At 35.8% G+C, this 22,000-nt stretch overlaps 1 protein-coding gene across 1 annotated transcript in view; it reads left to right on the top strand.

Annotated features, from left to right (window-relative positions):
- Positions 1-22,000, top strand: part of TTC29 (tetratricopeptide repeat domain 29) — a 213,923-nt gene that overhangs the window by 87,521 nt on the left and 104,402 nt on the right. The window contains exons 5-6 of the mRNA XM_056326730.1: positions 9,239-9,462; positions 20,476-20,661. Coding sequence (XP_056182705.1) covers positions 9,239-9,462; positions 20,476-20,661 — 410 coding nt within the window. The remainder of the gene's footprint in view (positions 1-9,238; positions 9,463-20,475; positions 20,662-22,000) is intronic.

Raw genomic sequence — 22,000 nt, forward strand, 5'->3', positions numbered from 1 at the left:
CCTCCAAGACTAAAGAGGAAGAAACTTCTTCACCTGACTAGAGGCCAGAATGATCTGGAGAGTCCACTGAAAGAGAAGAGTGGGGTTTGTGGGCTGATGGAGAGGAGAAGACCTAGCCTGAAGGGTGGTTTATTTATTTTCATCATAGCCATGACAGACTGCTAAGCCCTGCTATTAGACTGGACTTCTTCTGATCTTGTCCTCTGTTAATAAGTTACTTAAATCACGAGAGTTTTGGTACTTAGTTTTAGATTTATTTGCTTTTCTATTTGTCCTTATTCTAGTCTTTTGTGTTGATGGACCAGTTCTTTAAGGAAGCTGAACACAAATAGCTGATTGGGGTTTTAATCCAGACTTTTTAGTAGCTGCCACCTTTACCAAATAAATTAGTAAGGTGACTTCATAGGTGACCTCTGAAGTCTTTGACTCAACGAATGGATTGGGACCTTTTTTCATTGATAGCTTTTCAGATTGCCATGTTTTCTTTTTGACATCCTGAGTTCTTTACTGGGGCTTCTCAGTTTGAACATGCATATTTTAGGCTCGGGAATTTTGTGTTATAAGGTGGATTTGACCATTCCTGTGTTATGGAGTGAGGGTCTCAAGGGACAGGGGAGGGACACTACCAAGAGTAAGGCTTAGGAAAATATCTTGTTGGTGTGAGGTTAAGGCAAGGAAGGAGGAGGAAAAGCTGCTATTACTAGGAAGTTTGCAAAAGGCAATTTCAGACACAGGCAGATAATGTGTAGGTGCAGATTCTGCTTTTCTCTTGTATTTCAGTCCTTGATTGCGCAGTACTTCATTGTAGTTATGCACTGATTTGAGGTGCTTCCATTTCTTCTGTGGAGACACTATGAAGACAGGAAAAGCTCAAGGCAGGTAAAGAAGGGCATAGCAGCAAAAGAAGAAATAACTAAACTGTTCTTTTCCTTTCATGTTCAGGTCCTAGCAAGATTTTGCTGTTCTTGCTGATGTCAATCTTTGGATATGACCTGTGAGCACCTTATGACCCTCTTTGTTCACATTGCACTGGTTGAGAATGGGTGGAATGTTGTGTCAACTGATTTACATTTTATGAGGATGTTTCTTCACTTTTAAATACTAAAAACCATGGAAAAGGGTTTATCAGAACGGAAGAAATGTATCCTGTCATAGTAAAAGAAATTTTAAATCAAGGCACTCTATCCAAACTCCCTGCTGATTGCAGAATGGGAGATGGAACAAGTCACTTATTGATCTAGATGATAAATTTTAAATTTCTTTCACAATATTATTTAAATATGTATTTTTTTCTGTCTGAATAATTCCTAAAAATCTTGCTTGCCATGACCAGGATTCAATGTTTATTAAACAACTTTCAAAAAGATATTTTACCACTTAGAGGCACACATTCTTTTTGGTCAATTGAATGATCTCTGTGAATTTCAGGCCTGAAAAACATATTATTTAGTGTAATTAGGCAGTGATCTAAAGAACAGAACTGTGTGGGAAGTGAATGGTTTGCCTTTCCTAAAGAAACTTCTCTGTGCATTTGTGTAATGTGAAAGGTTTTTCTTGAAAAGGTTAAAAAAAGTTCTAATCAACTTCTGTACATTATGTAGAACTTCATTTTCTAAACTCTGCAAAAGAAAGTTTCATATTTAATGGGAAATCATGAATTATTCCATTTATTATCTACTTCCTCCTTTCAAAGACATGATCTGGATAAAAGGCGGGGTGAATAATTTCAAAAAATACAATACATTTTTAATGGGAAGGTGCAAACTACAGATTCTCATGACTATTAGCAAGTATAGAGGAAACAGAATTTTACTTGCAAAAACTCATCAAACTCTTGCAAAGATAAAATACATGACATACTTTAATAAAGAAGAACACAGTGAGCTGAAGTTTTCTTTTTTTATGTAACTTGTTGTTTTTACTAAGTTTGGTCTTATGGATTTCTAGTGCTTTCATTTCTCAATAGTTCAACAATATTTAGTACTGAAGATAATGTACAAGCAATACACAACTGACTTCTATTTTTAAAACACTCTATAAAGGTGAAGCATCTCTAACATAACAAAAGAATCTGAAATAAAGAAAGCCGCTCTAATCTGCCTTGGTACAATCGTAACTTCCTCATAATTCTCACAGTGAACCCTTCTGAATTGTATAAAATCCTCTCTTTTCTTTTCCTCTTAATCTCTGTGTGGTCTATTTGTCCTTAGACTACTGAGTAAGTTCTGTTGGGGACTTGCATGAGATATCATAAACAAAAGCAAAAATACTGTGGGAATTGTTCATAGCAATAGTATAATACATGTATAGCCTTGCATAGGGTTTTATGCTAATTCTATAGCATCAGCTTGAGAAGATAAAGAAAGTAAATAATTATGATTATCTTTTTTCTAAAGATAATTTTGCACACTGTGAAAGAAACTTGCAGAGAAATGTAATCATTTCTCCAATATGATGCAAGTCAAATGGAAAGGGTTCCAAACCCAGATGTTTCTAGCTCTCAGTCCATTAGGTCAGCTCTGAAATAAAAGAGGAAAGTTGAGAAATACTTCATTTTGATAAATAATAGTCTATAAAGTATGGTTGGAATTACTTTTTGTTAATGAACATAATTAATTTAGAAAGAAAAGCAGAAAGATTAATGAAGATAATGCTTTTTTCTGATTATGCTTGAAGTAATCACATGTGTGTGTGCTTTTGTATGAAGAACATTTTTATAAGGATAGCACTGTTATTTTTATTTTTAGTGCTTTCTTTGCATTTATGTTTAGGGACAGAATGTTCCAAAAGTTCATTGCTAAATTTATATTTCCATTTTATGGGTTAATTATGATTCTTAATTATTACAGTACTTACATTCATTTTAAAATACTTTTTCTGTGTCATCCTTTGATGTTTATAATTGATTAATTTTTAATTTTATGTAGTATTAAAGTGGCAGTGTAGCTTTGAACAAAAGCAAGCAAGTTCAGTATATGTGTTCTTTGCAGGATCCTACTGACAGGTTATGCATCCACCTTTGATTGCATGATTTAGGTTTAAAGTGTAGTTTTGACAACAGTCAGAGACTGAGGCAGTTGATGAAAAACACTGCATTACTTAGGCTGAAAGTTATTGTACTTATATATATGGTATGAAGTACCTACATATTTACTTTCTGATATACTTAATTTTCATCTTTCTGTTAATAATTCTGAATGCATAGCTCCATAAACCTTTTCTTATATTAAAAAAATCTGAATTGTTACAGAAGTCAATTTCAAGTGGATGTTCTTCCTTTTCATGGTATGTACAAATTGTTAGGCGGTATTTTTTATTTACTATTTAGAGCAGGGAATTCTTTTTATAGCCTTTGGGGATTTGGTGTCTGTTATGCTTTTGGTATTAGGACATTAGCTATTTCAGCTTCATTATTTGGAATTAAAAAATATGCACCCCACCCCAATATAATTTAATTCTCCGCCTTAGTAATCAAAAATTTTGATGTGTAAGCTAACCATCTATTACTACTTAATGATATTTACTGTACTTTCGTATCTTTCTTTAATGAGATTACTATAGTCTACAATTTAACATATTACCATCCAGTACATATTTCATAAAAGCTATTTAAATGATCAGACTTTAAACTAGGATTAAAGAGGGCTGTGCCCTGTTTCAGTTAAATAGCTTTGTATCAGTAGCAGTATGTCATGAGAATGTACCTTGGCCAGCTGAGGGCTTGACTTACCAAAATATGTACGTATATAAATTTTCGCATTGAACTCAGATACTCAGACAGCTCAGGTGTATTTTCAGGTTAGCTCTGTACCTAACTTGGGTGGATTGCAGCCCAGACACATGACAATGTAGATTTCAGCAGTGTGAGTACATGGTTTTATACCACTGTAACCTGGATCATAGTGTTGCTGAATGTGATAGTCATGTCTTCAGCTTCCGTATTTACCAAATATTTGCGTAAGTGCTTTTTGTGTTTTAACAATGCCCTGCAGAAGTTGTAACTATATTTTAGATGTGGGTCACTAATGGTGTTGCAAATTGGCTGTCCAGCTGCAACTAAATAATAATTCCTCTTCCAATTCTTAGGCAGAGCATCCTGAAGTTATAAATTCTTATAGCATGCTTTGCTTTTTAGTGTTTTGTATAGTGTATTTCTTTTTACTTAATACATATATTTTTCAAATTTTAGTGAGGAAATTCTGGTGCCTCCTTGTTTATGCTGGGTTTGTTTGCATGTAGCTTAAACATAAAGTAGCTAAGTATTCATATAGTTGATAAAATTTCAATTTTCTTGTAGATTTATAGACAGAAAATGGGGGGAGAGTAAAATGTATTTGTTTATTTAAACTTAAGCAAAAATATCTTCATTATTTTTTCATAATTTTGTGATCCCTATCTAAGGCATTTATATCAGTCATTGACTTGCCAGCTGCAGAGGGAAATCCCAAGTGGATGTAACCTATTTGAATACAGTTTTTAAACATTATAATAATTGGTAGAGTAATTATTTTACACTAGAAGTACATTTTAATATTTTATATACTATCATTGTTCAATCCATGCCATTTTCTGCTTTACAAAATGGGATTGCTACAATACAGTTTTATTGTGATCAGCAGCTGGCATTAACCTAAAGTACTAATTAAATCCTACAAAATCTAAAGATATGAACCCTGATATTAAAAAAAAAAAAAAAGTGTCATCTGAAAATAGCAGACTTTCACACTTATTTTGCCTGTCTGTAATTGACCACACCAGACAGGAGGCATGGCGAATTAAACTCGTGATAAATAATTCTGTTAAGCTGTACTGATTATTTTGATTATCTCTAACACTAGTACCTGCCTCTTGGCCTCGTAATTTCTTTTTTCTTTTCTTTCTTTCATTGTTAAGGGCAGGATGCAAGTAGCCTGGCTGTGCAGGATTTTAAGTTAAAGGGAACGTAGTATGGTACTGTGCTGATCTCCCCGCATTGCTTTAGAGTCTTGTCAGAGTACGATACCATAACATAGGAAGGTCCTTGAGATTGTAGCGACAGTGTAATTTCATTAACCTCACAGAAAGTTAGTATTTATGATATTTGTGCTGGTAAAAACAGATTACAATCAGGTTTCTGCGATGGCTCAGCATGACTCTAGATTATTTTAGAATAGCAATGATAATAATAAAAATAAATCCATATAAGAAAATTCAAAGTAGCTGTATAGTTTAAGAAGAGTAAAATGCCTGTTAACACTATCCAGGTACACTTAAAGAACAGTGTTAACAGTATCAGTGCCTTTTCAAGCTTCACATTCAATAAATAACTGCATCCACCCGTGTGATACTATACTGCATGAAATCGTCATCTGTAGCTCGGTACCACTAAAATGGCAACTATAACCATTGGTGGTTATTTATTAGGCGCTAAAAATTCTTCTGACACCCACCCCCACCCCCCATGACAGACACACAGAAGCGCAAAGAATTTTTCAGCATAAAATACTGCATCGCAGTAACTGCTGTTGTAGGACAAATGCATGATACCTAAGCAGACCCACTACGTGGACCTCATGTCGCTGTTTTACCCAGCCTGTGTAAATAAACATGCAGCAACATCAACAGGGTTTCAGTAATGACAGACGTGAGTGTACAGAGAAACAGCGGATTCTCAGCATTGTCTATGTTTGTGTTAAGTGTTAAGGGTTCCATCTGTTGAATATCATAGGGGGAAAAAAATTGAGCAAATCTGTTTTAAATTAAAAACAGATTGATTGGTATCTTTGTTTTAAACATAAATACATAGATATGTCGGAATTCATTTAAAAATAATTTGTTTTTTTAAAAAATCCATCTGCAGTCTTTTTCTCCTAGCAGGCACATGATCATTCAAAGGGGGAAGAGGACTTTAAGTTTATATTCGTATCACAGTTCCGTTTTAAAATTAAACACAGCTAACGTGACAAAGCTGCCTGCTCATTCTAATTCCACCAGTTTAATTGCTTGCAGGCAATGCCTGCGTGCCATTGTGGCGCCGAGTAACGCAAGGCAGGGGCAGGGGCAGCGGCAGCGCAGGAGGCGCAGCCCCGCTGTTCGCCTGCGCGTTGCTCGCAGTGCTGCGCGCCCTGCGTTTAATCCGTGCTGCTGCCTTCCTTTGTTCTGCAGCCCTGCCTTGCTGCACTGACAGCTGCGTGATTAACATGTCCTGACTGCAGTTTTCCGGATTTCCAGTAGATGCCCCCAGAGACCATTAAACCTCTTGAACGGCTACACTTCAAACAAATGAAAGGCCGGGCAGTCTTTTTTTTTTTTTTTCGTTTTGCTTCCTGAAGTAACGTAATTGTTCAAAGAAAACCGAAAATCGGCGTGGACGGGACGCAGAAAAACAAACTTACCTGTTGAATAATATATCATCATTCTATTAGGTAGTAAGGTTCAAAAGGTTTAGTGTAAACTGTTTTATTAATGTAGTAGAAACAGTTGGATTTTCTACAATAGATCGTGTACATTTAATTAGGTATCAGGTTCTGATATTGATATTAAAAATAATCTTTGGTTATGTAAAACTTGAGATGTTCTGTTTAACATCTCATTTTACGTGCTGCATGACGTCATAAAAAGCAGCATGAAAAGGGGTTTGAGGATTAAGGATTTATAGTTTATCTCAAGATATCATGAAAAGTTTACTTCTGTCACCTACACTACGCCTCTGTTTGAAAGCACTGTTTTCTGGGAAAAAAAATGGACGCTGGCATTTTCATCTGGAACCCCTTTAATAACTGAAACAATTTCAGAATTCATTGCAGTGTCAAGCTCTCTTACGTGTCACAACTACCATTAATTTCTAGCGCTGTTTTATTGTTTGTGTGTGATCAGTGACTTGTGGCTTATATATTGCAGAAACTTAAGGAAACAACAGTAGCATTATTTTGTGCATTGTGTATTTTCTGGTTTTAAGTACAACTGAGAGATAACTTATCTTTATGCCTCTAAAATTTGAATGGTTGTATAGTAGATAGCTTCATATTTTGTGACTTAAAATGAGAAAAAAATATGGTGCTCTGTACCATGTGATTACTTCAACATTATTTCATTTCCATTATTAATTGGGATGGGATTTATTGAAATAATATTGACGCTAATTTTTAAAACTAACTTATTTTTCTGTGTGTTTTGTTTTCCTGTATTGCTTTGCTAATAATGCTGTCTTGCAGGGAAAATATGCTTTGACTTCAATTAAAATGCATCAGTCTACAGGAAATAACATGTTACATTGAGACGGTTTTTCTATTTATATGAATATTGGTGTTGTGCTCAGTTAGTATGCAGTTGAGTGTTAACAATTAACTGAATGGCATTTTGTTTAGTCACTTAAGATCTTTTAGCAGTCCTTTCTTGTTCACATCTAATGATCTAATGCGTGCACATATACACACATATATAGATCACATTATATAAATAAATAAGTGTGTCTGCTATGCAGATTGTTATTCCATTGCTCTGAGTTATATTACTGTAGGATTCAGTCCTGGGCCTTTGGAAGTTGGTAGGAATTTCTTAAGTCTATTCTTCAATTCTTTTTAGGTAGATAGAATTTTAAAACAGAAGAAAGAAAATACTCCATATACAGAGTAAAGAATACACTGTATGGTATTAACATAATATTTTTACCGTAGTTTTAAGCTATATACTGTGCATCTGATGTATGACAAATACAGCATATTCTGGCAAATCAAATGTTTAAAGATATTTGTCATTTACTTTTCTAAGGTAAATGTTGCAAATGTTTTCTGGTACAGAGCAGTTATATATTTTCCCCTGTCTGTGTGAACTATGTGTGCTTTTCAGTCTCAAAAAACACGTATTTATATATTAAACATAAATTCAGTACTTTCTGTCTAGTCTAAATCATACCAGGATTTTGTAATATTTTTGTGTTTAGTTCTGCAGCTGAAATGTAAAAAATACATGTGAAGGATTAATGTGCATCTATGTAGTATGTAATAGACTTTATTTTCATCATATTAAACATGAAATAATGCAGATTATTTACTTCTTACATTACTGTTTATTTCATTGACATCTAGCTAAGAAGTTTCTAGCATCACTTCCATCTTATTAGTGTTGTTAAAGAACTGCAGTAGCTCTTTCTGGGCTGGAAGTATTAGTCTCATTAGACTATTTTTTAGCATCAGCTCATCTGATTTTATTACATACACTATAAATCTCAGTTTTCAGAATTTCAGAATACTTGAGAATATTTATTTTAAAGCTGCTGAGAATTTGAAGTTAAATGGATTTTAATCTAAAAAGACAGTCTTGAAAACAGTTTGGAAACTTAATGGAATACACAAACTAAGATTAACACATCTGAGTCCTGGCCATTTTACCGGGGCAAAGGTTTGTTTTCTTACAATAGATACCTATGCCTGCAAACCTTTACATCTGTACTTTAGTGTTGCAGGCAGTCCCATTGGACTCATAGTTTTCTCCAGGATAGGACACAATGATTGTTTCATGCCACATAAAAGAAATATTTTGATTATTTCCATAAATAATACCTCAAAAGATATATTACCTCTTAAGAATATTTGATTACACAACTTTTTGATATGTATATCTTGTCAGAGTTTATGAATGAGATAACTTTGATATAAATTCATCATCGCATCATTTGATTTTAAAATTAGGGAGAAATTATCAAACTTTTGCATCAGTAAATCAGTCCCAGCTGAAGTTATATGCTAAACAGAGGCAAAATAATATCTAATGATTATGTTTCTGGCATAGCATTTGTTTGACGTTTTAAACCAAGCCATCATGTCCTACAGCAAAACTATTTAACATATACATTGTTTTGACATCTGGAATGTGCCTCATTTTTCCCTGTGCACTGTTTTAAAGCAAACTAAGAGTTCATTGTGTTTTCATGAACTAATGTAAACATGGGGGTTTCTTCCCATCAGTCAGCCTTTTTTGCCAATACCAGCTAAAGAATACCAGTGTATTTTTAACATGTTTTCAATATATATATATTGGTATTTATTCATTATTTCTGTGTTTACTTCCCTAGGGTATGACATTCATAATCGTATTTTAGCAGAACGCTTTTTGAGCAGGGGAAAAAATACCCCTTCCCTACTGCTGAACTGCAGAGGTCTCTTCCTGAAAGCTGTTTTAGTTATCTGCACTTATATTTGGTAAGGTGGAGGGCAGAACACAGGTTTAAAGGCTTAAAACCTATCTTTCTTATTCCCAGTAACAGGAATACATACAAGAAGAACATCTGCATAGACATGCTGCGACAGGGTTATCACGAGTCCTTCTCCGAGCTCTTCACTCTGATACAGAAGTGGAATGCCTTGAGGGAGGCTGCAGGGCCTGGGTCAGCCATATGGCAGCAGAAGTCCCTGGAGGAGCAGCCTGATAAGCTGGATCAGCTTTACCACTTCCTGACCAGGGCTGAGGCAGCCCAGCGAGCAGGTAAATGGGGGGATTGTGGGTAGCAGAGCAGCGGGAGCTGCAACTGCAACTGCCTGGGGGAAGCTTCCAAATTGTTTCATGTATGAATTTGAAACGTTACTGCATCTTAGCACATTTCAGCCTTAGTCAACTAAGCTGTATTTATAGAATAAATGATTAAGAACTGCAGATATCGGGAGAGATTTTGTGAAGGGAAAAAAAAATGGCAAAAAACACGCAGAGTGCATTATATCATCAGAAATGTTTGATGTATTTATAGCTTTGATAACATCTCAATTATTTTCTCATAGTTTCATTATTTATTGGTTTTCTTTATTGATTTGAGTAGCAGGTTGTGTATTAGAAAAATTTAATAGGTGAAATGCTGTTTCACACAGTGATAGTTTTATAAATCTGATTTTATTAAATACCCTGTCTGCTAACCGTGTTTGGATTTGTGACTGACTTAAAAAGGATTGTGAACATGTCAAATAAAATACAGCACACAGATGTAACATGCCACCTGTGAATTACTGGATATTAGTGAAGACATAACTCCAAATTACTGTATTTTCTCTATTGCCTACTATTTGCTAAGCGCTCATATTTATCATTTCCTTTTACTATAAATAGTAGCATAACTTACTCGGTCTTTCTCCTTTAGAATAATCATAGGGATGGAGGCAGACAGAGCTCCAACTACAATCATGTTTCATGGCTGAGCTGATTTCACTGTAGTTAGCTTGTTTCAAGTTGCATTTTGATCATTACAAATAGGAAAATCTACCATAAAGCTTGTGAGTTTGGAACCTAAGCTTTTTGACTGATATTTAGAAACATACAACTTCATTTGAAAAACAAACAGCAAAAATACCCCTTTCAGCACTTTAAAAAATGTTAATTTAAAATGTTTATTTTATGTTTACTATGAAAGCCAAAAGTTGTGTTTCTTTAATTCACTGTAGTTCTAGGCAGGAAGTCTAGCCAGCCCATGACTGGAAGGAATCTTCAGGTTTGTCTGGAGTATGACTAAAACCAGAATAGGCACCCCCATAGCTTGCAGGAGTACAAGAGGGAAGGTTTGTGCCCAGACTGCCCTGACAGAACCATACTGCCAACACTTGGATGTTCAAAAAGCAGTAGATATGGTTTATCTTGATGGGCATGCTTCCTGCAGCTGTTTGAGAAGAGCATTTTGCCTTCCTTTCAGCACACGATATTTTTCAGTTTTACAAACTGATATGTGACAACAGAGTTGGCAGGCGCACTCCCAGAGAGTCAAGGCACTGCTTACTGTGCAGTTGCTGCCCCTATGAAAGGCAGGGGCCCTTTCTCTCACTGAACCCAGCATTTGTTGTGTGCTGGGCTCTGTAAGTCTTTCACCTGCTACAGAGACAAGATACCACCAATTGACTGACTGATAGTGTCTTGTATTTGGGAGAGAATATCTCCCAACTTTGCCTGTTAAAGTTGGTTAAAATGAAAAAAAGAGAAAATAATGAGAACGTGCCAATAGAATTGGCAAGCATTTTAACTGAATTTCTGTGTGAAGGTATAGCTAGTTTTTTCACCAGACTCAATGCAAACCTTTGCACAAATCTCGTTTGTGTTGAGGCTTGAGTCACCTGGCACATGAAGGGGTGGATGCTAATCCATGTTGCAGGTGTTAGAGCTAGTAGTGCTGTGAAGATAACATAGGAATTGCAAGCTCATCAAATACTAATTCAGTAGTTCCGCTAATCCAGTTACTCTCTGATTCTAATCAAATTGCTTGGGGCTCTGGCTTATGATCTCCTGACTACTCTAGTTGACACCATTTAAGAAATGTTCAGCAGTTCACCTCAGCTGGAACTTACTATGATGTAGCTGTCACAACAGCAGCTGACCTGCGTTTGCTCTTCAGCTGTCACAGTGTGGGTGATGTCATTAACATTAGGCTAGCTGAAAGTTTACCTGTCCTAGGTATGCTGTCCTGAGCTAACAGTTGTGTTGAGGAATAGAGAGCAGGTATAAATTACAAAAAAAAAAAAAAAAAAAAATCTTTCTGACTTGTAAGATTTTTTTATGAATTTAAACTTCTTGAAGGGGTTGATTTTGAACCCAAAGCGGTAAGTGGAAAACAAAACTTTGCTTACTATGTCAGTAAATAATTTTCTTATTTAATTTTTCTCAACTGATATTTTTGTATCATGGTGTTGCTGTCTATAATTGTGAGTGTAACTTAGAATTGCTGCTCCTCAGTTTACAGTTTTATGATTGTTACCATAGTGCACAGAGAAAGCTAGGTATTGATTCACTTTCCATATTTATTAGTGGAATATGTTAATCTTTTCATTTTTTTGATAGTTTGTAGTTATTTGACACTATAATGCTGGACATAAATTGTTTGCTTGAACAGAGTCAGCACCATCCATCATGATGTGGAGGCTGATATCAAAGAGCAATTATTTTCTTTACTGCTGGGTTTGAAAATAGTGACCTTTTGTTTACCAGTGTTACACTGTGCAGACCATTTACCCTTACATACACCAGTGAATGTTTACCCTGCTTTCATTTTTAGTGGAACATGGTGATTGAGCTTCAAATCATACAGGAGTCGTTTTTCGTTTGTTTGGGTTTTGGTTTTTGTTTGGTGGGTTTTTTTTAATTGGCTATTACCAATATTATACTGTTTGCAAAGAAAATATCTTTTTTTCTGTCCAACTTAATCTCATTTTAAATACTTGGCAGGTATTCAAATACAATGACAAATAGAAAACTAGCATTAATCTTTGCAGCTTCTCAGAAAAGTAACTGACAGTTATTTTGCCCTAGGTAGAGCATTATCCCAAAAACACTGGCAGGAATATTGGCAACACTTGACTGCATTCCTATCTGGTCTTTTTTGATGCTAATAATGTAAATATTTCTGACTTCAAAATTTAGTTGTTTCTAGTTATTCCTTGATCTTCCTTCATTGCCATGGACTGACCTCTCTTTTTATTAGTTCTGATCTCAGTAGCTTATAAAAAAATTGTTTAGCTTTTAAGATATGTATAGTTGTAGGGTTTTTTACAGAGGAATGCAAAATAAATGCCAAAGCAATGTATCTACGTAGCTCAGCATTTGATGTATACAGTTATTTCTTGGCACATGTGTGAAAAAGTTGGGGATTTTGTTTTTGTTTCAAAAAGAAACTTATATTTTGAGGCCATGGAATGGTCTGCCCAATTGCCTGCTTGCCTGCCTGATTGTACTGCTAAGAGTAATTTCACTCAAAAGGTGTAATTGCCCTTGTAAGGTATAATACAACCTGCCAGCGCTGCTGTTGCTATCCCTTTGAAGAACCACAGCTCCCTAGTATCCCTACCCAGTATCATTCTGCGAGTTAGCAGGAGGGATTTTGAAGCCATAATGCATCCTTGTCTGACATTGAGGGCTGCTAACTAAATATTCTTTGGCTGCTGACACCCTGTGAACAAATGATGACCATACACTACAGGTGTGCACCAAGTCAATAGAATTCTGTCTGTCTAAGACCCAGACAAAATGACACTGTATCTCTGTGTTTGGGTGGGTCAGGGGATAGAGGTAGGAACAAAGGAAATCCAACTAAGAAGTCTTTACTTTTATTTTGGAATTTTTGAACAGCACCCAGTGTAATGTGTGCCGGGGAGCACAGTTCACTATAATTATAATGTTGTTGTTGCTCAGATAAAAATATTTATAAGGGAAATTAAAACCTTAAAATTGGTATTTGCACAGCTTTTACCACATGAATATAACATTCTTTAAATCACTACTTGGCTGCTGCAGTCTGTCTTATTGTTTTAAAATGCATTACTAATTTACTTGTAGGGTATGTACACTCATTAGGCTAAGCCACTTCTTTGAATAATCTCATTGAAGTATTTTGTAGTTACTTTTATTTAGTTAGCACCAAGCCCACCAGAAGAATGATTGATAGTATGCAGATTGTACTGTAAAGCATCAATCGTGTTTCAGACTGAGGCCAGCCTCTCAATGGTAGTGTGCCAAATTTGTTTTTTTATCAAATTAGAGGTCACCTGTCCCAGTATTATTTCAGAAGGGCTTGGAAACTGTTGCTTTTCAGATTATATCTGCACTACACATTAAATGTAGGCTTGAACCCTAACTGAATCCTTGCCCAGGACTAACAGATACCTTGAAGGTCTGGTATGATCAGTGCTTGCTAGAGTGAGCTGGTTTACTTGCACAAGTTGAAGGGGATGCAATGCAAGTTACAGCTCAAGAACAATTAAAGGAAGAGATGTCTCAGCCATTGGATCTGTCTTGCCAGAGCAGAGGAGCAAAACCAGGGAAAAAGACACAGTTCAGTGGCTGCAACGTGTATTGAGCAGCCAGCACTATAGCAGCAGATCACTGTGTTCACTGTGCCAAAGCCAACACATGGAACCCATACTCGTGTATGAACACCCCTGCAATGGGGCAAGACACTGCTAATTAGTTGATCATTTGGGCAGCTGGTGGAGAGTAGGAGTTAAGACCTGAAAGCTTTGCCTTTCCCACATTCCATCTGCTCCTGGTTCCTGACCCCATGCAACCTTTGTGGTATGCTGTATGCTAAATGCTGATTCTGTGTGTGTGCTACAGGCTGCTGACCCTTGTTGTAGAGAAAAACAGATATGCAGAATTAGAAGGAAGAGCTAACTTGGGTCTTTTTTCCTCACTTCAGTGTAGAGAAAATTTCTAACATTATGAGTTATCATTTGTTATGAAAGATGACTTTTCATAAAGCACATGAAGAAAGAAGGAGTATTTGATGTGTTTGCACTGGAAAATCTTTCTTGTCTGGGTTCTTAAGGTTGAAAACAGAGTTTAGCATTTTACAGTGGAAGGCATTTCTGTAAGATTTCACACTTAACGCCTTAGGCTGGGCTAGAAACAGTGCGATAACCATATTACCCATGCTATTTTTGAAAAAAAAAAAAAAATGGAAAGAGGTTATGCATGCAAAAATGAAAAAGGATAAACATACCAAAACCTCTTTTAGTGTTTCCTTGGAGGAGGTGTAGTTTTGTTTGGGTTTGGGGAGGATGGGGAAAGGAATGCTGTTTTATTTTCTAAGCAGGTTTGGCATTGTCTACTTGATATTTTATCACAGGAAAAAATGCAACAGTTCCTAGAGACCAGTGGAGAAGTTTATTATTTTTGTAATTATCTTACAAAAAGTGAAGTGATTCTGCCCAGGAAAGAAGCCAAGCCTTTTCAAATATAGCCAATTGTACAACTGCCATTGACTTTAACAGGAGCAGCAATTTCTTAGAAAACTTCAGCACTGTGTTTTCATTGCAATGGCTTGGAATTCCCCCTTTAGCATCCCAGTTTACCAGTTAATTGCCTAATATCATTATAATTACATAACTTTATCCTTACTTGGCAAAATTATATCCTGTTTTCTTGGAATTTTTGTATATTCAGTACTTTCACTGAATAGAGATTCCACTGATGTACCTAGCAGTTTGGTAGGGTGTGTTTTCTGTCCACTCTGCCTTGCAATACCCAGGAAGCAAGAGCCTCTGCCTGAAACTTAATGGTGTCAGCATGCTAACCCACAGCAACCTTTCTTCATTTGTGTGCAAGTTCAGCTTATGGATAAACTTTCTGGAAAAAGGAATGACTGGGTGGTCCTGTATCTGTAGATGCAAGGGCATGATTGTCCTGAAAAAGCACATGGAATCGGTTGCTGTGTGTGGACCCAGGTGGAAATGGTTGCAGCACCATATTCTATTACTGTTCATGCTTTTTTTTTTTTTTTTGGGCCCAGCAGCCTCCATCCTGTATCTGTCTGTGTGAGAGTTCTTCACAGTATCAGCTGTCTCGCTACTAAGTCACTGGTGTTGATCTCTCTAGCAAAATTAAAATGAAACTTCCAGTATTATTGGTGTCTTATTCTGACATCAAAAATGACTCCTAATGACTTAATTTATCTTAGGCCACTCCTTTATATGTCTTCAAGAGTGAACGGTCAGTTATAATCAAGTCATACTTGCTAAAAACAACTAACTGAACTGGAAGATGAGTGTTACCGGCTGTTAAAAAGTTTCCATATGGCCCTCATCTGGCAGGAACAAATGAGTGGTGGTTTTTTGAGTGGAAAATACTGAGTCATAAATGTATGATGAAAAATTTCTTTCCAATACCTGTATTTTAAAAATGAGTACAAGTTCTATTTTCCATTAACAAGAACAACAGTCTTTCTTTTCTTCTTCAAGGAAAATACTGAGCCAGGATTCCTTCAGGATGTTCTCCAAAGACTGTTGTCTAAAGACCATTTCTGTACTACTTTTCCTTTTTTTCCACTACATCCTGTCATAAAGGCGATCATACAGATGTGGCAGCAGTTGTACTTAAATCACACTAGTATGGCTGGCAGATCTTCTATATGTTTCTTTTCTCTTATCCTAACTCTGTTGGGATTATCATCCTCAAATTCCATCTCACTATCCCTGTGCATTGCACTAGTTAGTAGCCGTCTAGCTGAACACAACAAACATCCATGGATTTGAATGATCCTGTCTTCCGTGCATACCTTTGCTTGCCAAAGGAACAGCTCCTGAGAAGAGGCCAGGAACAAACATATAATGGCTTGAGCATAACAAGGGGAGATCCTACTTGACAGCTGAGGTGCAGCTGAAGAGATCCTGATGCAGAGCAGGAAATACTATATATTTTTAATATATGGGGTCTAATGTTTAAGCTCAAGTCAAAGGGATTTTTTTTAAATCACTGTTTAACAAAAAGATCTCAACAAGGTTTGGTAGGGATACTTCTGTTTTGTGCATAGACACCCGATTCCAAATTTGTTTTCCATTGCAAAGGACAATGAAAATAAAATATTTTTTAAATTTCAGATCAAACAAAATGAAAGAAGTCCATTTTCTGTAATGTATGTTCTGTGACAAAAATGTAAAAATATTAAAATATTCTAAAACAAATACTGCAACATAGCATGAGTTTTAATTTGGTTTATGTCTGACTTTTTGTGAAATACAGCTGCCTTCAGTTTGGTAATTTGGCATGGAAAAAATGTTCTGTTGGATATTGTCCATAAGATGTGTTCTTAGCCCTGCTTCAGATCTTCAATTAAGTCCAAAGCTGCAAACATTCAGGCCTCACAGTCTGCTCCATCAAGTTCTGTTTGTTCTGTGTAGCTGCTGTTTTGGGTAGATGTTTGTCTTTACAGTGTCCTCACTATCCTGTGACTTAAATGTTTTGGAAAACCTAAATTTAGCTTCCAGTGTTTTATGAAATTAATGTAGTTTTTGAAAGACAACTTGTCTACATGTATTCTATTATCAGTTGTGTAGAAATTTCTATACAAAGTCAGGGAGCTCAAAGCTTTAACAACTGAACTACCTGTGGGAGATTTTATACAAGAGAGTGTTTACCTATTTTTCTTCTCAGGAAGTAAAAGTTCACTTTTACTAAGTCTGACATGCTTAGTTTTACCACTGTCAGAGTAATCTCAATTAATCTCTTCAATTTTGAATTTGTAAATCAGACTTTGAATCCAGGAGACAGTATGATTTTCAAAAGTCTACCTTTTGAGGTTTGTTTTATGACCAGCATATGTGGTCAGCCACCATCCAAGACACTTACAGAGGAATGGTTGTCTTTGTGCACTTCTCATTGTTATTCACCGGCAGGATAGTCATCAGAGGGTCACATTAAAGTTCATTCAATCAAAGCTGTGGCAGTAGCAATAGTCTGCCTCAGGTCAGTTCCATCTCTTGGGATTTGTAGGGCACTATCTGAAGTTATTTGCGTAATTTTATGTAACATTAGTGCCTTGGTAGTTTGTAGCAAAGATTTCAAAGGCAACAAATCTGTATCTAGTGTTCTGTATCTACCTCAATGACAATCCAGTGGTCTTTCCCCCTTACTGTGGTATTGTAACCATTTGGATGTATCTTCTGGTATCTACTAAGTTCATTTTCACTTAGCAGTAATCTATAGATAATGTGTATTGTTTATGTTAGTGGTTATAATTAGGTTTTGTTTTTCTCTATTCTTGTGGTTATTTGTTAATGTATTTGTGATTTTCATGGGAACCTCTGCCTTTTACTTTTGAGATAATCTTTAAAAGTGCTCCCTTGTGCTGCAATAGATGTTTAAGTTGGGATGATAAATCACAGCCAAGAAGTATCTCCTTTTCTTCATTGACAGTAAAGGGATCCTAGGTAACCCAGATCTATATCTGAAACGGTATGTTTGGATGAATGCCAACTATGTCTTGACTTCTTTATCTATACGTATATAGAGATGTGCTTACATATATATATACATATAAAAGCATATATGTTTGCACATGCACACAGATAAATATCTGTATATTAAGCCCAAACTAGTTCTGTTACTTCCGTTTCAGTATCATTTGCAGACATGTTTATGAGGCTATCGTATCAAAATAGTTTCATTTTTAATGTATGAGTAAGTTTTATATGATGTATACTCCTGGATGTTCTGAAGAGTTATCTAAGAGGTACATTTTCAGTCTTGAGGGAGGACAAAAGGAATGAAAACTCATAGCCATGAAGAATGTTCTGATTAGGAGTACATGAAGTCTATACATTAATAACTATTCCTCTCAAAGCCAAATTTCTAAATTTAAGCTGATGTTTTGGTATCGAACCTTAGATACAAATGATGAGGTGATAATCTAGACGTAATTTCTGGGTTATTTCTATTCTGGTGATACTAAAGAGATTGTGAAATATTCTTGTTTCTTGGAAGGAGTGTTATCTGATTTAAAATACTAGAAATGGAGATGTGTATAACAGTCATTCAAAAATCATAATTTTATACATTTTAATGGAAAATATTAAAAAGGTAGAAATAGAGTTACCGATTCATGGAGGAAAAACTGAAAAATAAATAGGAAAGTAAAATCATAAATAAAAAAGCAAAAGCAACAAAAAAAGTATTGTTTACCATTAAAGAACAGGAAAGAATTTGTAAATCCAGAGAGAACCGGAGAGTGTTCAACAATGGGGAAAAGACATTTTGGCTTAATTTCAGAAAATCTTAAGCAGGAAAAACTCAGCCCATATTCGCCAAAATAGCCAAAATAGATAAAAATGGAGGAGAAATAAATACCAGACAAACCTCTTGAAGACCACAGAAATTAATAGGTAGTAATGGGATTTTTTTCAGAAGCCAGAATAAAGTTCTTACTGTGCCATGCAACACACTGAAGAGCTTTATCAAGATGTTCTGAAGTCGAAGAACTTAATCATGACAGTAGACAGAACGAAAGATTTGGATTGCTTCTGATTAGACCATAAGCAATTTGTAATTTTGCAACAGAACATACTAGAGGTGAGGTTGAAGACAACCCTTTCTTGTGTGGTTTGTTGATGGATTCAAAGCACTTTTTTGAGTAATTGCTGCTGTTCATTCCAAACAATGCAAGTGACTTGCATAGAGAATAGAATTTACAGTTGAGAAATTAGTCCTTTTTGAAAGTTGGCTTTTCCCTAATTCTTCCTGCAGATAACAAAACAAATTAATTTAACTGCATCTGTTGGTCAAGGTGTTTTGATATTGTATCATAGCTTTAAAACACTTAGAATCTGAGATCTGAAACTTGAGTGTGATCTTGCCTGTATTAAAATCAGGTTTTTTACCCCAGCTGCTTTCTGTGTGGTGCTCCATACCCAGGAATAAGAGGGGTTTTTTCTCTCTTTTCCCACTTTTCTCTCTTTGTTGAGCAAAGCTTACAAACTGCAGAACTCCCAAAAGCAAAGCAGTTCTGTTCACACAGCTAGCTTAACCAGTCTCTTACCTGCTGCAAGACTTGTGATACTTAACTCCTTCTTTACACAACTACATGAAAATTATTTTAATAACTGGCTGTTTGGCTTACATTCATTTAACATTCACAAACACAGTATGTAGTCAACCAAAACTGCAATGAAATTTTAGCTGATTATTCCCATTCACATCTGACATGAGCAGAGTTTGGAAAGAGGATTCATTTAGATTAGCCAGTGATTAAATTTAGCTATGAAACATATAGGTTCATGCTGTACTTTATTATTGCATAGATTCTTCAGCATCATGTAGGGAATATATATTTCAAATCCCCCTTAGGGAGAAGCAGTATGATAAGAGTTGTCAAGTAAGTTTTAGATCTCTGCCCCAAATTAATACCATTTTGGAATAATCCAAAGAGTATTTTTTGTAAAAGGTGCTTTTCTGATAGAAATAATTCTGTAGAAGATCTCAGTCTGTTATTTTAAACTGTAAATAATGTATTTGTTGAATTTTTTTTAATGCTACTTAGATTTGGGACTTGCAGGTTTTTTATAAATTTTAGGGTGTTCATTTAGCTGTCTGAGATGATGAGGAATGGGAACTAAATGCATTGGGTTTTTTCTTCAGATCATGAAAGAGATCTGTGACTTTGAGTCTCCTCTGCTTTCCACATTAGTTCTAAGAGTAATACCTTGGTGAACTGTTTATTTCAGGGCAAGGTGTAAAATTTTGATTTGTCCTAAATTTCTAACATTTAAAATCGTATGAATTAGTGGATTGTGTTTGCACTGTGTTCCATTCGGTTCTTCATCCCCATCACCACCGTTGCTACCTTAGACCTGTTTTGAAAGCACTTGCTGCCTTTTCAGGTCTCAGTGGCCCAGACAAACACTTCTCCTTCAGTGAGTGTGTACTTTTTTTTTTTACTCAGTCTAGCTTCTCTCTTTTGACTAGCCAATGTCTTATCCAGGTTTTGCATGTTTTATTGAACTGAATTTTGGTGTAGCATACAGAAATGAGAGCAATTTATTGTGGTTTTTCTAAAATAGGTTTTCAGTTCTGCCTAATTTGTAAGGTTATCATTTTGCCTTTATCATATTTCTTTGAGTGGACATGTAGCAGAACTTGGTGGTATTTGAGTGGTGGAAATGTAAATAGCTCTTCATTTTCATTATATGGTTACTGCTGTAATATGCAAGACTTCTGAAAGCTGATGATAATCTAACATTTTGATTGTAACCTTTGTTTTTAAAGGGCACTATGAGGAGGTGTACGATAACCAGCTTAACTTGGCCTACTGTTTCAATGACCCTGAGGACAAATGGTTAAGTCATTACTTCTATGAGCAATGCTTTAACACTGCTCAACTAATAAAAATTGATGGTGGGAGAAGAGAGGCGCAAGCACATGTAAATATGGGCCTCATCAATGAGGAACAAGGTAAGTCACCCAGATCATAAAGCTACATTGGATCAGCGTTGAGACAGTCATATTTGGCAATTTGTGTTTCATCACAGGGCACAGTGTTTAGTGTAGAGTTGATTTGCAATAATAATTTCAAGACAATTTCAAATTGAAATTGTTGCAATTTTAATTTTTGCAGCAGCAAAAAGGAAGACAAAGATTGTAATTATTTACAGACGTGTTTCCTCTGACATCCACCTACAGTTGAAAGTACTCTATCAGATGAAAAACAAAACAGAAGTTTAAAGGAAGCATTTGTTTAGCAAAAGGGTTCTTTGGTTTTGGCCTTATTTTCTTTTGCTTGTTTTTGACAAGAGACCGGTAGTGCTGCCTCAGGCCACAGGTGTTTGAGTAGGATGGCATCTGTAGTTACACAAACTGGGTTGATTTAAAAGAGGTATGAACATGTAATTCAGTTTAACCCTGCCTCCAATTTACACTTGAATAAAACAGTCTATTTTTGTGTTCTTTGTAAAAACTACCTTCTGGTTCTCTTGACTGAAAATGACACCCTGTTTTTTTTGTACGTGACTGCCATGTTTGTGTTTGCTAATGGTTTATACATTTCCACAAGCTCCATTTCTCCATTCATGTATCTGTATCCTCAAACTGTGAGTCTCTGAAACCAGAAAAGATATTAATAGAAGCAACTAGAATTATGGAACAATCCAGGCTGGAAGGGACCTCAAAAGATCATCTGGTCCAACCTTTCATGGGAAAGGGAGCCTAGATGAGATTATTTTAGCACCCTGTCCAACCACATCTTGAAAGGCTCCAGTGATGGGGACTCTACCACCCCCTGGAGAGGCTGTTCCAGTGAATGATTGTTCTTGTGTGAAAAATATTACTTTCCTATTTCAAGATGAGCCTTGTTTCTATATTTAAAAGCATACATTACCTTTCACGGCAGAGGGGGTTTGTGTGTCTGTAACAGTCTAGGTCATTACATTTTGGGGTTTATGTTTGACTTTGTGGTTGAAACCATTCCAACTTTGAGCTCAGCTTGTGGCTGGTTTCTCAAAGAGAATGCCTTTTTTTAGAAAAAAGAAGATTCACAGGAGTTGAAGTATTGTGTGGAAATAGTGTAATTCCAATAAATGTCTGACAGAATGGGTGTGTTTTGAAAGACTGCCTAATTTCCCAGCATAAACCTGGACACAAAACATAAAACCTACAATTTTTTTTTTTTAATTGAAAGATTATGGTCCTTCCCCCCCCCCCCCCCATGTTCTCTTAAAGCTGAAATACTGCTTTTTTATTATTATTTCCTCATATTTTCTAGACTGTTGGCCATTTACAATGTTTTCCTCTGAAC

This window comes from Falco biarmicus, chromosome 1 (assembly GCF_023638135.1).
Source record: "Falco biarmicus isolate bFalBia1 chromosome 1, bFalBia1.pri, whole genome shotgun sequence".
NCBI classification, from domain to species: Eukaryota; Metazoa; Chordata; class Aves; order Falconiformes; family Falconidae; genus Falco; species Falco biarmicus.